The sequence below is a fragment of the Quercus robur genome, chromosome 5 (assembly GCF_932294415.1).
Source record: "Quercus robur chromosome 5, dhQueRobu3.1, whole genome shotgun sequence".
Lineage (NCBI taxonomy): Eukaryota > Viridiplantae > Streptophyta > Magnoliopsida > Fagales > Fagaceae > Quercus > Quercus robur.
The window spans coordinates 78,500,700-78,515,639 of NC_065538.1; the positions used below are offsets into that span (position 1 = coordinate 78,500,700).

At 39.8% G+C, this 14,940-nt stretch overlaps 1 protein-coding gene across 1 annotated transcript; it reads left to right on the forward strand.

Annotated features, from left to right (window-relative positions):
- The first annotated feature begins 13,775 nt into the window (after positions 1-13,775).
- Positions 13,776-14,730, forward strand: LOC126727247 (cysteine-rich receptor-like protein kinase 26). Its single transcript, XM_050432818.1, has one exon. It carries the CDS (start codon positions 13,825-13,827, stop codon positions 14,650-14,652), a length of 828 nt encoding a protein of 275 aa, XP_050288775.1. The 5' UTR covers positions 13,776-13,824; the 3' UTR covers positions 14,653-14,730.
- Positions 14,731-14,940: the final 210 nt, after the last annotated feature.

A 14,940-nucleotide genomic window follows, 5' to 3' on the forward strand; every position in this document is an offset into this window, starting at 1 on the left:
GTAAGGCATTACCGCATGCAAATATTGCTTTTCTTACGGCAATTTTGGAGAGACATCAGACATATTATTAAGCAGGGAAGCAGGGACGGAGCCAGAGCTGAAGGTTTGGGGGGCAAAGTTTGGACTTTTAAAAAGTAAAAATAAATAAATAAATCGCAACTTCAAGAAAAAAAAAAATTGGGTCAATTTAATATTTTATCATCTTTTTGCATATGTTTTTAAGACCACATTCTTTGGCCTCATGTTCTGTCATAGGCTCTTGCCACATTAGTTAGACATTTCAAAGCCCAATTGAAACTGAGTTTTTTCTTTGAATTCTATTGACACTTGGTTTGACAAATTCTATCTACTTTACAACCTTTTCGATATCATTAACTGATTTTCGTAACTCAAATAGACAATACACATCACTAATAATGTTACAAACAACTAAAATTCATCCATTGTGGTCATCAATGGATTCAACGAATATCAAGATAGTGAAAGAATAAACATCAAGCATAGGAGTAACCTTTGTGTAGAGCAGAGTAGTAGCCTACGTGTGGAGATAGGAGGATTTTTGTCGAATATTTTGGTCATTAAGAGAGAGAATTCAGGCTAATTTTGATATTGAGAATCCAAAAAGAGCAGTATGAGAACTTGATTTGGGTAAAAATTAAAAAGCTTGTTTTTTATTGCTTTTATTTTGTTTCATTCAATTACTCTATCCCTTGTATATACAAGTAGAGCTGTACTTTTCTTATTAATTCAATGAAAAATTTCTTTCTTTCATCTTCATCTCCAAGTTTATCTTATTATACGAGAGAGTTAACCATAACACAGCTCCATCTCTGGCCAGGAGTGAGCTAATAATAAAAAAGAAGAGACTAATGATGACCAATTTTATTTAATTTTTGGCCTAATTGAACATTAAATATACCTATAGAAAATTTTTTCTCCAAAATCCAGGGGGGCCCATGGCCCCCTAGTCAAAGAGTAGCTCTATCCCTGTTATTAAGGAGTGGTATCTTATGGAGTGGCTATATATGTCATCGCTGTCTCGCAGAATGTGGGGTTCACTTGCAATGAAGGCCCTGAAAAATTCTCAAAGAATTAGCCATTGTATTATGCATACCTCTTGAAATTATGAATTTTCATGCTATCCAAATAATGACCAACATAGATGGGCCATCGCAATCAGGGACGGACCTACAGTCGGGTAAGGGGGGGGGGGGGGGGCATTGCCCCCTTCCAAAAAAAAAAAAAAAAAGAAGCTATAGTGTGTGTATATATATATATATATATATATATATGTGTGTTGAAATTTTAAATTTTCATCCTAATAGCCCTCAATATTAAAAAAAAAAAAAAAAAAAAAAACCCACTGACAAACTAAAAATTACAAAATAAAAAATAAATATGGACTGAAAACCTAAATTACAATTCCCAAATTTTTACCCTAACCTCACTCTTCCTCCATTCAACCTCATCAACACCTCCATCATTGCTGCTGCTGCTGTGCCTGTTCTTTTCCTCTGATCAGATCCGTTGATCTGGTGTTGGCGTGTTGCTGCTACTGCTGCTGGGCTACTCTCAGATCCTTAATCACAGTAAGAAATTTCTCTCTTCTCTCAAGTTCATATTTTTGTTTTTTTGTCTTTGCCATATTGCTGATTGCTCTACCTTAGCCCTTTACCCTTTGCGGTTTTATTTATTTATTTATTTTTTTAATTTTTTTTTATGAACTTTGGTTTGTGTTGTGTTTGTGAGTTGTGGCTTTTTATGGACCGATGTGTTGTGTGGACTGTAGGATAGTTTGTGGCTTTGTATTGACTACTGTGTAATTGACTAATTGTGGCTTTTGGCCTTTTTGTATGGACCGGTCACTTGTGTTTGTGTTTCAGTGTTTATAACTTTTTTTTTTTTTTTGGTTTTATCTATAATAAAGACATAAAGTGGGACCATTATACCAGGACAGTAGGGACTAGGACGTGAGCAATGAGTTTAGATAGTGAATTTGTGAGACTAGTCTTTGGTAGTGAGTAGTAACTGTTTGGTGAGTATTGTGATTGTGAATTTGTGAGACTAGTCATTGGTAAGTGACTTTTTTGTGAGACCAAAGTCTTTGGTTTGATATTCAGCAAAAAAAAGTCTTTGGTTTGATTGTTTTGGTTTTATGAAAAACTTTTTCTTTTTGATTTTGTCACTTTGTGTGATGTGGCTAATATTAGTACTATATATGAACTTGTGAACTTTGTCTTTATCACTTTGAATGATGTGGCTAATATTAGTATTATATATAAACTTGTGTTTGTCTATTTGTGATAAATGTGTTAAAATGTTTAAGAAACACTTATTTTGTATGTTATACTTTTTTGACATTTTTATAATATTAAATTTTTAAGAAACACTTATTTTATATGTAGTATTTTGTTGAATATGAAATAGATGTTAGTTTTTATTTTCATAAAAAAAAAAAAAAAAAAAATTGTTTTAAGCTTGGGCCCCCCCGGTTTGAATCCTAGTTTCGTCCCTGATTGCAATAAACATAGAACACTATGTTTCAAGAAAAAACTTGTAAATCCACAAGGGATTACTTGAGTCTATAGGAAAAAAGTTTAAAATCTACCACGAATTAGAAGAAGAGAACAAATCTCTCTAACATTTCTAATTGTCGAGGTTTGACACCCCCCAACTCCCCCACCAGGTTATAAGCACTAGTTTATAAGGAAATTGCAAAAAGCCTAAAGAGATTCGCAAAACTATAAAGGAATTCAAATTCCCACAAAAATGAATAATAATGCTTGTTTGTTTAGACCCTTTAAAGCAAATTGTTAAACTTAATATATTAGCCAAGTGATTACTTATGTTAATTATGAGATCTAGGTTAAATAAGGACAAATCATATCATGCACAGCAACGGAAAATAAAAAGACAACAATATAATGACCTAGGAAAACCAATTAAACCAACAGTTTCTAGGAAAAAAACTTGGAAATGATTTGACTTATTTATCCCCAAGGTAAAACAAATCTAAAACCAAACGCAGCCTAAAATATAGGGGCAAAATTTAAATTTTGAAACGTCAGAGTGTAAAATCTAAACATCACCAAACTTTAGGGGGTAAAATCCAAGTTTTGAAACTTTAGAGTGTAAAATCCAATCAACTCCAAACTTTAGGGGAGTAATTTGTAATTTACCCAAAATAAAATAAAATTTTAACTTTTCTCTCTTCAACCAAAACCAAATAGTCAATAAAATCTCCTTGATGAAGAAACTAGGGAACAAAAATGGTAAAGTGAAAATTACACCCCTAAAGTTTGGGGGTGTTTAGATTTTACACTCTGAAATTTCATAATTTGGATTTTACTCTCTGAAATTTTGGATATTTAGTTTTGACACTCTAACGTTTCGGAATTTGAATTTTACTCTCTAAAGTTTGGATTTTGATTCCTAAAATTTAGAAGTGTTTAGATTTTACACCTTAATATTTCAGAATTTGAGAGGATAAAATTCAAGAACCTCTAAATTTTAGGGAGTAAAATTCAAATTATGAAATATTCATAAGATATTAAAATCTATATATATATATATATATATATATATATATATTGTAAGGACACGATTTGTAACGACCCGTAACAGTGTTGGGTTCGTACGTAAAAGGCCCAAACAATATCATTTGTAGAACGTGGATTTGAAAGGCTAAGCCTTGGTCGCCAAACGGTGGGTTTTTCGTGATATCCATACATGGTTAAGTCGTCTTCGCCCTAGGAGTCTTTCTCCTGGAGGCGGGCTGGGAGGCTTTGGTTTTTGGCCATTTTTCCCAGCCCTCACTTTGTGCACTAACTTTTACATTATATAGTCCTTCTTGGTTGATCCTAGCCCTCCACTCGTTGGTCAGGCAGGTGCTTACTTCTGTACCTGTCCCATCAATTGTCCCTTCTTACTTTCTATTAGTTGCGAGGATCGAAGTTACACCGTCCAAGCGTCTTTTCTCATTAATATGATTAGGACGTTGGCCGGTGCATTTAATGCGGAGGGGACGTATTTTCTTTGAACCTATTTTGCACCGTACCTACACGTGGGCCCTATTCCACGCACATCCCTTTCAGGGGACTATTTGGGGATGGTTTTCACTAAGACGTTGCTCTTCTCATCAAAATCTTGGAGTGCCGAGGATAGGGTCGTCCTCAGCTATTCCCCTTAACTCCTCGGCCTTTGATCACTCGTCCTCGGCACACTACCTCCTCAGCACGGGCCCTGAGCCCGGATAGAGCGTGGGCCGGATCATAAGCTCCCCGGCCCTACAATAGCCCCTCAAAATCCTGCTATCTGACTCCTCGGACGGATAGGAGGGTTTTGATGACATCAAATATCTGCCAAGGCCTGTCCATCCTTGTCACCTATCGGTTCCCGAGACTTTTTATCTGCCCTAGGTACGTTCCTAAAGCCCTTGGAAGGCGAAACGTGGCTTCATTAAATATGGGTGGCTTTGTGTTTCCCACGTTCTACGGCATGATGAAGATCGAACGGTCGTGATCCCTTGGTCTTTATGGGCGGGAAAATTTGTGCAGTTACCCTAGAAAGTATAAGAGATTTTTTGGAACGGATCTGTCTCTTCAGTTTTGCACTTAAGAGTTATAGCGCGTATATTCTGGGTTCATCTGAATTTTCGTCCAAATTCAAGTCTATCTCCAGCACAAAAAGCCTATCCGAAGCGCCTTTCCTCTTTCATGTAAGTTCCCTACCTCCATTAACTCGTGCTTTGTCTTTTCTGGGTTTGTTTTTCGTTGATTCCCTTTCTTCTCCTGTCACGGGTTGAGTTTGTTTAGTAAATCATAGAGATGGCTAAATTGAGACTGAGGAAATTAGTAGATACTGAAGATGCGATGAATAAGTTCATCGTCAATTATAGGATTCCTCCCAACGTAAGTTTGAGGCATTGTAAGATGGGGGAGTGGCATTATAAGAGGGAAACGGGCGCGGTGGTAATTCCCGTCCTCGCCTTTGTAGAGGGGGGTATGAGAATCCCTATGGGGCCGGTAACGAGGGGTTACCTCAAGCACTTCCGATTGGCCCCCACACAGTGCGCCGGCAATGTTTTTAGGATTCTGGGTTGCGTGGACGCTTTAAACGAGAAGATGGGGTTAAGACTGACCCACCATGATGTGAACTGGTGCTATAATCTCCAAAAGTTGAAGGGGAAAATCTTTTACATGAAGTCAAGGGACGAAAGGGTTCAATTAATCCAATGCCTCCCTGACTCCAATAAGGGATTAAACAAGGATTTCCTTATCGTCTCTGGTGAATGGCACGATGGCAATCCGTGCCCCATAGTAGAAGGAGAACCAGGTGGGGTACTGGGAATGGAAGGGCGATGAGCCTTAACGCCATTCTAATCTGATGTTTTTTGGTAACTAACCATGCATGCGTGTTTTTCTTTTTGTAGATCCACATGCCCACCAACGACATTTTCACTTAGTCAACCGGGCGGACTTGGAGACCGTCTTACAAGCAGCAGTTTTTGTAAATGACGAAGATGGTCAAGTCCGAGCAGCTCACAAAATACTAGGGTACCCTCCTGTTTAGAAGTCATTTGCGGACGCAAGGCACGTGATCAGCGCCAGCCGTCCTTGGCTTCCAAAAATTACCGTGGTTAAGACAGGATTTTCAATCTCCTAGGAACCATCTGTCCCCGAGAACATCCCATCGGGGGGCCCCTCCTCGTCTCATCAAGTAGCAGAGGACGAAGGCGAGCTAGACCGGCTCGAGGAAGGTTTTGGGGTATTTGACCTAGCCCACCAATCCGAGGATCCTCCTAGTGATATAGGTGACCCAACCTTGTCCGAGGCGGAATTGTCATCAGTAGGCACCTCTTCTCAAGCCGAGATGGGACTCAAGAGAAAGCCCCCGACCCCCCTACTCGAACTCCTCGAGGGCCAACCTGGGAAGGATACGCAGGGAACGCCACAACCCCATGCTCCTTCCCCACCACCTCAGCCCCAGATTGTCCAGACTAGGTCATTTTCCACCAGGTCACAGCCACAATCCCCTCGCCCCAAACTTCCTGCTTCCTCCCAACCAGCTCTGCCTCCTCGGCCGGAAGGCACTGATTCAAAGAAAAAGAGGAGCCCCAAGGGCAAGGAAACCATGGACGGGGGAAAATCCCAACCTTCTAAGGAGAAGGAGGAGGCTCCACGCACAAAACAACTGAAGATTGGACACCACAGCAAGGGTAAAGAAACTGAAGTCCAATCCTCTCAAAGCAAGGGAAAGGGGATCGAGGCCCAGTCCTCGCCAAGCGCCTGGCTTCTTGCCCCAATGCTTCACGGGGGTCCGTTACTGGAAACTGCGTCCATGAGGGACCTTGGAGATGGCGAGGGTGGCTACGTGGCCGATGCACTAGGGAGAACCATGCTACTTCCTACTGACATGGATGGTCTGAGAAAAATGAGGATGCAGAAGGTCTTCCTCAGTACTAAGAGGTACTTGGGCATGGTAAGGTTTCTCGAAACCTAAAACTTTATTAATTCTCGCTCCTGGTTTGTCATTAACCATGCATTTATCTCCCCTGCCAGGCTCTCCAGTCCACCTATAGGATGGAGGAAGAGGTGAACAATAAGAGTAAGGCGGCCAAGAATGAACGCACCAAGCGCATAACGGCCTCGAAGACTCTCCAAGCCTCTGAGGATGAACTCACCAAGGCCAAGGCTGACCTAACAGTTGCTATCCGTGAAAGAGATAGCGCCTCGGTGGGCCTAGCTAGCGCCCAAAAACAGGCTAAGGACCAAACAAAGCGTCTACTTGAAGCCAAGGATCAGTTGCAAATAGCTAAAGATCTGATCGAGGGTTTAAATAAGAAGCTGGCCGCGACCAAGCATGATAAAGGTGTGGCGGAGTATGCCCGTGATGAAGCCCTAAGGGCCAAGTGGGAGGCTGAGTTTGCCAGGAATGAGGCTGAGGTTGCCAAGGAAACGGCCGAGGATAATGGTTATAATACGGGGGTAGCTGAAACCCAAGCCACCCTTAAAGCCCAGATTCCGGGAGTATGCAGGCTTTATTGCTCCCAGGTTTGGGAAGAGGCATTGAAGCAAGCTGGGGTGAATGCTTCATCCGATTTGTGGAAGGCGGAGAACATATTCTACCCTACAGTCATCCGCGAGGCCACTTCCTCCAGCTCCGTGGCTATGGGTGACCAACCCGAGGAAGGGGTCACTCAGCCGGAAGACTTACAGGTCGGCGGCTCTCCTGGCAAGATGCTCAAAGAGGGAGAACTTTAGGATGTAATAGAAATATCTCAGCATACAGATCCTGGGGCACCTAAAGAGGTTATTGAGCCCGTGGTTAGCACTTAAATGCCTAATGCTGAGGAGCCAGCCACACTTGCTCAGCCCCTACAGGCAATTCCCCTTGCTGTGGTCCCCAAGAGTACTGATACTGACCCTGTTCAGCCTTCCCCAAAAGAGGCTATCCTCCAGGGTGCCAAAGCTGATTCCGCTCCGCCTTCCTAGGACGTTGCCGACGCAAAACTAAAGAAATAGAAACCCTGGCTAGGCTCCGTATTTGTTTTCAGTTTAACGATTAACTTGTCTCTTTTTCATTTTGAAAACTTTGTAATCTATTGGTAGTTTGAACCTGTTGAATATGTATATATGAAATCTTTTTCTTCCTTTTCCTTTTAGTTACTTGTTAGTTGCCCTTGTCGATACTTACTATTGTTTATGAATTTTGAACTAATTTATCTTAACACGTTTGAATATTTGCGCATGCGATACATTTTAACATCATGTTTCAAAACCCTAGCTTACCCGCACCCGCAGAGCCTTGGACTCATTTCTAACCCTTATTCAACGAAGATATAGGCATCATTTTAGATGTCACGTGTAGTTGCTAAGTCCTGCTTAGAGCCCATGTTTCTTTAAAGTAATTGGTTTCCCCATAGGTTTGAGTCCGAGGACCATGCAATGCCTTGGTTCTGTCCAAAACTTGATTTTGATAAGTAGTTGGTTTCCCCACAGGTTTGAGTCTGAGGACCACACAATACCTTGGTTTTGTCCAAAACTTGATAAATATTGATAAGTAGTTGGTTTCCCCATAGGTTTGAGTCCGAGGACCATACAATACCTTGGTTCTGTCCAAAACTCAGTTTTTTCATCTAAGTAGTTGGTTTCCCCATAGGTTTGAGTCCGAGGACCATACAATACCTTGGTTCTGTCCAAAACTCAGTTTTCTCATCTAAGTAGTTGGTTTCCCCATAGGTTTGAGTCCGAGGACCATACAATACCTTGGTTCTGTCTAAAACTCGGTTTTCTCATCTAAGTAGTTGGTTTCCCCATAGGTTTGAGTCCGAGGACCATACAATACCTTGGTTCTGTCCAAAACTCAGTTTTCTCATCTAAGTAGTTGGTTTCTCCATAGGTTTGAGTCCGAGGACCATTCAATACCTTGGTTCTGTCCAAAACTTAGTTTTCTCATCTAAGTAGTTGGTTTCCCCATAGGTTTGAGTCCGAGGACCATGCAATATCTTGGTTCTGTCCAAAACTCAGTTTTCTCATCTAAGTAGTTGGTTTCCCCATAGGTTTGAGTCCGAGGACCATACAATACCTTGGTTCTGTCCAAAACTCAGTTTTCTCATCTAAGTAGTTGGTTTCCCCATAGGTTTGAGTCCGAGGACCATACAATACCTTGGTTCTGTCCAAAACTCAGTTTTCTCATCTAAGTAGTTGGTTTCCCCATAGGTTTGAGTCCGAGGACCATGCAATACCTTGGTTCTGTCCAAAACTCGGTTTTCTCATCTAAGTAGTTGGTTTCCCCATAGGTTTGAGTCCAAGGACCATACAATACCTTGGTTCTGTCTAAAACTCGGTTTTCTCATCTAAGTAGTTGGTTTCCCCATAGGTTTGAGTCCGAGGACTATACAATACCTTGGTTCTGTCCAAAACTCAGTTTTCTCATCTAAGTAGTTGGTTTCCCCATAGGTTTGAGTCCGAGGACCATGCAATACCTTGGTTCTGTCCAAAACTCGGTTTTCTCATCTAAGTAGTTGGTTTCCCCATAGGTTTGAGTCCGAGGACCATACAATACCTTGGTTCTGTCCAAAACTCGGTTTTCTCATCTAAGTAGTTGGTTTCCCCATAAGTTTGAGTCCGAGGACCATTCAATACCTTGGTTCTGTCCAAAACTCGGTTTTCTCATCTAAGTAGTTGGTTTCCCCATAGGTTTGAGTCCGAGGACCATACAATACCTTGGTTCTGTCCAAAACTCAGTTTTCTCATCTAAGTAGATGGTTTCCCCATAGGTTTGAGTTCGAGGACCATCAGTACCTTGGTTCTATCCAAAACTCGGTTTTCTCATCTAAGTAGTTGGTTTCCGCATAGGTTTGAGTCCGAGGACCATACAGTACCTTGGTTCTGTCTAAAACTCAGTTTTCTCATCTAAGTAGTTGGTTTCCCCATAGGTTTGAGTCCGAGGACCATACAATACCTTGGTTCTGTCCAAAACTCAGTTTTCTCATCTAAGTAGGTGGTTTCCCTATAGGTTTGAGTCCGAGGACCATGCAATACCTTGGTTCTGTCCAAAACTCGATTTTCTCATCTAAGTAGTTGGTTTCCCCATAGGTTTGAGTCCGAGGACCATACAATACCTTGGTTCTGTCCAAAACTCGATTTTCTCATTTAAGTAGTTGGTTTCCCCATAGGTTTGAGTCCGAGGACCATGCAATACCTTGGTTCTGTCCAAAACTCAATTATGGCATGGGAAATAACCCCTCAGCTATGGCATGGGGCCTTGGTTTTAGGGGGATTGGCTCCTCGGCCGAGCCCCTAGAACCATCCATGCGATTGACGCTACATAGCGCAGCCCCTAGTCAAGAATCATAGCCCCTAATGGAATCCTACGCTAGAACACTATAACCGGCTGTTAGAAATGACAAGGGAACTGTCTCGACCTATCGTCTATGCCAACACACAAGCTTTCCCACAGACGGCGCCAATTGTAAGGACACGATTTGTAACGACCCGTAACAGTGTTGGGTTCGTACGTAAAAGGCCCAAACAATATCATTTGTAGAGCGTGGGTTTGAAAGGCTAGGCCTTGGTCGCCAAACGGTGGGTTTTTCGTGATATCCATACATGGTTAAGTCGTCTTCGCCCTAGGAGTCTTCCTCTTAGAGGCGGGCTGGGAGGCTCTGGTTTTTGGCCATTTTTCCCAGCCCCCACTTTGTGCACTAACTTTTACATTATATAGTCCTTCTTGGTTGATCCTAGCCCTCCACTCGTTGGTCAGGCAGGTGCTTACTTCTGTACCTGTCCCATCAGCTGTCCCTTCTTACTTTCTATTAGTTGCGAGGATCAAAGTTATACCATCCAAGCGTCTTTTCTCATTAATATGATCAGGACGTTGGCCGGTGCATTTAATGCGGAGGGGATGTATTTTCTTTAAACCTATTTTGCACCGTACCTCCACGTGGGCCCTATTCCACTCACATCCCCTTCAGAGGACTATTTGGGGATGACCTTCACTAAGACGTTGCTCTTCTCATCAAAATCTTGGAGTGCCGAGGATAGGGTCGTCCACAGCTGTTCCCCTTAACTCCTCGGCCTTTGATCACTCGTCCTCGGCACACTACCTCCTCGGCACGGGCCCTAAGCCCGGATAGAGCGTAGGCCGGATCATAAGCTCCCCGGCCCTACATATATATATATATATATATATATCTGCCGTATATAAAAAAAATATATATGGTTAATTTGTTCATAAGATATAATCAATGTTAAATGTTAATAGTATAAAAAGGAAACGTGCTTATTAATAAGTTTCTATTTTCATTCTTAATTGTTTCATAAGATCTTTACTGAGATATTCATTGTTTATAGTAGGTTGCTTCGGAGCTATATTTGATATGCGATCATTATGCTTATAATTTCCACAAGCATGTCAACGTCGTGGTCTGTTGTGACGGGTTCTAGATAACTAGACATGGCAAAACGAGCGGGTCGGGTCGGGTCAATCGGTTGGCGGGTCAATCGGGTTGCGGGTCGGGTCATGTCGGGTTGACCCGTATTTTTCGAACAAGTTTTTTTTTTTTTTTTTTTTTTTTTTTTTTTTTTTTTTTTTTGCAATTACAAAAACAAATCAATGACAATCTATTTAGAAAGAATGAATAAAATCAGTTAAGCAAATGAATTGCACTTAATGCCACTTGTTAATATCCTTCTAATTCTGACAGTTTTGACTTTTGAGCATAACAAAAATTATTTATAGTCATAAATTCATAATGGAAAAAGTCTTCAATGTTAATAGTTCACTGCCATAATGCATATAATTACAAGTTTACAACTTCAAAAAGAGATAGATCTTAAAACAAATAAAAAAAAATAAGCCAGCAAAGTAGCAAGTTATCAGTCTTCTTAAGTGCACATGTTCCTATTGCATTTAAAATAATAGTAAAGTTAGATTATTTAGAAAGATAAACTAAACAAAAAAATATTTAAAAATAAACATAACTTATTAAGTAAAGAAAAATAAGTAAATATTTTATAAAAATTACACCTCAATCTCAATCTACTCAGTGTTGGTAGCAGATTCAGCACTGCAAATATTCATACTTGTAAATTGTAGCTCAAGTTGACCAATTTCGTCAGCATCTATTCTAGAATACAATATTTTAATATAACTTAATGTACCATGAAAGCAAATTAATAAAGAATTAAAATTGTATAATTATGACTAAAAAAAAAAAATAAATTACCTTTAAATCCATATAGCTAACTTTTAGTACATAACGTAGCTAGCAAGAGAACTTAGAGAAGTAGAGGAAGTGAGGAACTCAACTTTCAGGTTTCACTTTTCAGGTTTGTTTGTATAATTGTATTGTGTTTGTGCATTTTGTGCTTTGGCCGAGTGATGGACTACAGCTAGCAAGCTTTGAATGAGTTTTTTTTTTTTTTTTAATGGTTGTGGCAGCCTTGGCCAGTTGGCCCTTGACCCTTGTCACTTGTGTAGTGACTTGTCTTGTCTACTGTTAAGCACAGTAGCATTGATGGTGTGATAAATATTGAATATATTATTATTAGTTTTGGTACTTTGTGCTTTATGCACATAGTATCAAAACGTAATTAAAAAAAATTTAGTGAATTTTTTTTAACGGGTCGGGTCACGGGTTATCCGGGTCGGGTCGGGTTGACCCGCAAAAAAATCGGGTTGGGTTACGGATCAACCCGCTTTTTACTTCGGATCAAAAAAATCGGGTTCAGGTTAGGTATTTTTCGGGTCGGATCGGGTCGGGTCAGAATTTTCTGACCCGTATTGCCATGTCTATAGATAACGTTGGCTTTGAGAGATTTTTGTACATTATATACCACCTCCCGTTTTAAAAGTAGGATCTCGTCCATTTTCTATTCAGTGGACATCAGTTTTAATTATTCTGTGCTTCTAATATGTTATATATTGTAGCATCCAAGAATTACCATTATACAGGGAAATTGGAATCATTCTTATACTATAGCTTTTCTTTTGGCCCATAAAAATCTATCTTCTACTAGGACACACAAGGAAAGGTATTCCCTCAAGTCCCATTTCTTATACTCTAATTTTAGATTATGCTCATCTTTTGAAACAGGCACTTGCTTCCGTATCCATGCGAACCTCGAATCACACTGTTATTAACAACATTGGAAATAATTCTTTGTTAAGCCTTTTTTCAAGATTATTTGGGTGGACTTAATTTATGGGCTTGCCTTGTGTGATCTTGCCTGGTGTGATCTTTACTTTTGATGTCTCCGACGACACATACCTACCCTGTTCATGCTCCAACTAGTAAAGGGAGACGTGCACAACTCTAACTGAGTAGTTAATATAATCTATAATGATATCAGTTAATCTAAAAGTTTAAGTCAATGTATTTGGGCTAATTATGTTATATTAATCACTCACGTTTCTCATTATTATTCAATAGAACTTCACTTACACCTGTATATCTAGTAGTCTCCCCTTCAGGTGTGAGTCATCGCTTCTCTTTAGGTCTTGAACAAGTCCGACTAGCTCTCCACTTTCACATGTTTGGGTGTCAACTTGTTATTGAATTATATCAGTTATATATGAGACCACCATATGTACTTGTGAAAAATGAAATTGTTGTGCACCAATTAGAAATTAACACTTAGGGAAGTTATGAAATTGGATACTAACTTGGGTGTGTCTTTGGAGTATTCAAAAACAAAATCTGTGTTTGTCAAGTCACAATTTTAGTTTCTTTACTGTTTATGCGTAAAACTATGTAAAGTAAAAGTTCTTTAACCATTTTCCAAATGAGATAAAATCTACATTGCGCACGATGGAAAACACATTTATTTTTTTACAAAAGTTATATTACCACAAACTAAATCATAATTTTTATAATAATTATTCAAATGTTTGATTATGAGTAGTTTGTTCATGTGAAAATAACAAGCATCTAGCATCTAGTAATAGTCTACTACATAAGGTAATTGTATCAAAAGTTGTAACTTTGTTTGAGGTACTAGAAATACTTTTTTTTTTTTTTTTTTTCATTACTATTCACTCACGTCTTCGTCAACCGTGCATTATTCGGTTCAAAGCTTTGAATGGGTCAATGGATGAAAGTATAGAAAGGTAATTGTATCAAAAGTTGTAACTTTGTTTGAGGTACTAGAAATACTTTTTTTTTTTTTTTTTTCATTACTATTCACTCACGTCTTCGTCAACCGTGCATTATTCGGTTCAAAGCTTTGAATTGGTCAATGGATGAAAGTATAGAACAGGAAAGATGTAGATGTATATTGCTAGACTAAAATATCTCCAAACTACAACTGCAGAGGAATAATGAAAGTGAACTGTTCGAAACCACTGCTATTATTCTATTTAGCTGTAATTCATCTTGTTATTCCCACGGCTGCCCAATACTGTTATGACACCGGTAACTACACCAGTAACAGTACCTACAGGGCAAACCTCAATACCCTCCTGGCCTCCACGTATTCCAACACCGAAATCGCTTATGGGTTTTACAATTTCTCTGCTGGTGAATCTCCCGACAAAGTAAACGCGATTGTACTCTGCAGAGGAGACGTTTCGACCGATGTATGCCGTACTTGTATCAATGAGTCAAGTAGCACCCTATTGCAGTCTTGTCCAAACCAAAAGGAGGCAATAATTTGGGCTGAGAAATGTGTACTTCGATACTCGCACAGATCCATATTTAATATGTTGGATACTGACCCTTTATTAGGCTATTACAACATAGGAGATGTTCCAGACGTAGAAGCTTTCAACAAGGTGCTAAGACCCTTGTTAGATAGCCTAAGAAACCGTACTGCATCAGGAAACTCTACTCACAAGTTTGCTCTACAGAGTGTGCCTGTCCCAAACTTCGAAACCATATATGCACTACTGGAGTGCACCCCTGATTTGAGCAGACTGGATTGCAACAACTGCTTGTCTCAGGTTCAGGTTTATATACCACAATGTTGTAATGGAAAGCAGGGAGGGAGATTTGTAACACCCAGTTGTGATATAAGGTATGAGATATACTCTTTTTATGACCCTGCAGCCGAGCCACCACCATCACCACTGCCACCACCACCTCCGCCACTAGTCCCATCTGCTGCATCCCCACCACCAGAATTGCCTACAACTACACAAGGTATATAAGCACTGATGTTTCATGACTTAAAACTTAGAAGTTAACTTATTTTCTTGGTTTAATTATCTATTTTTCGATTTGTATAATTGTCTTACAAACCTGTATCCGGTGGAATAATTGTACTACAAAACCGAAAAACTACTAGTAATTGTTTGTTTCTTAAGACAGCTTTTGTTGGTAAATTATTAATCACAATTTTTTACTGAAATAATTACGAGCTTTAATTAGATGAAATTTTTAGAAGTTTGGATACAAGAACAAACGATTAGTAGTAGTTTTTTGGTTTTGGATAATTC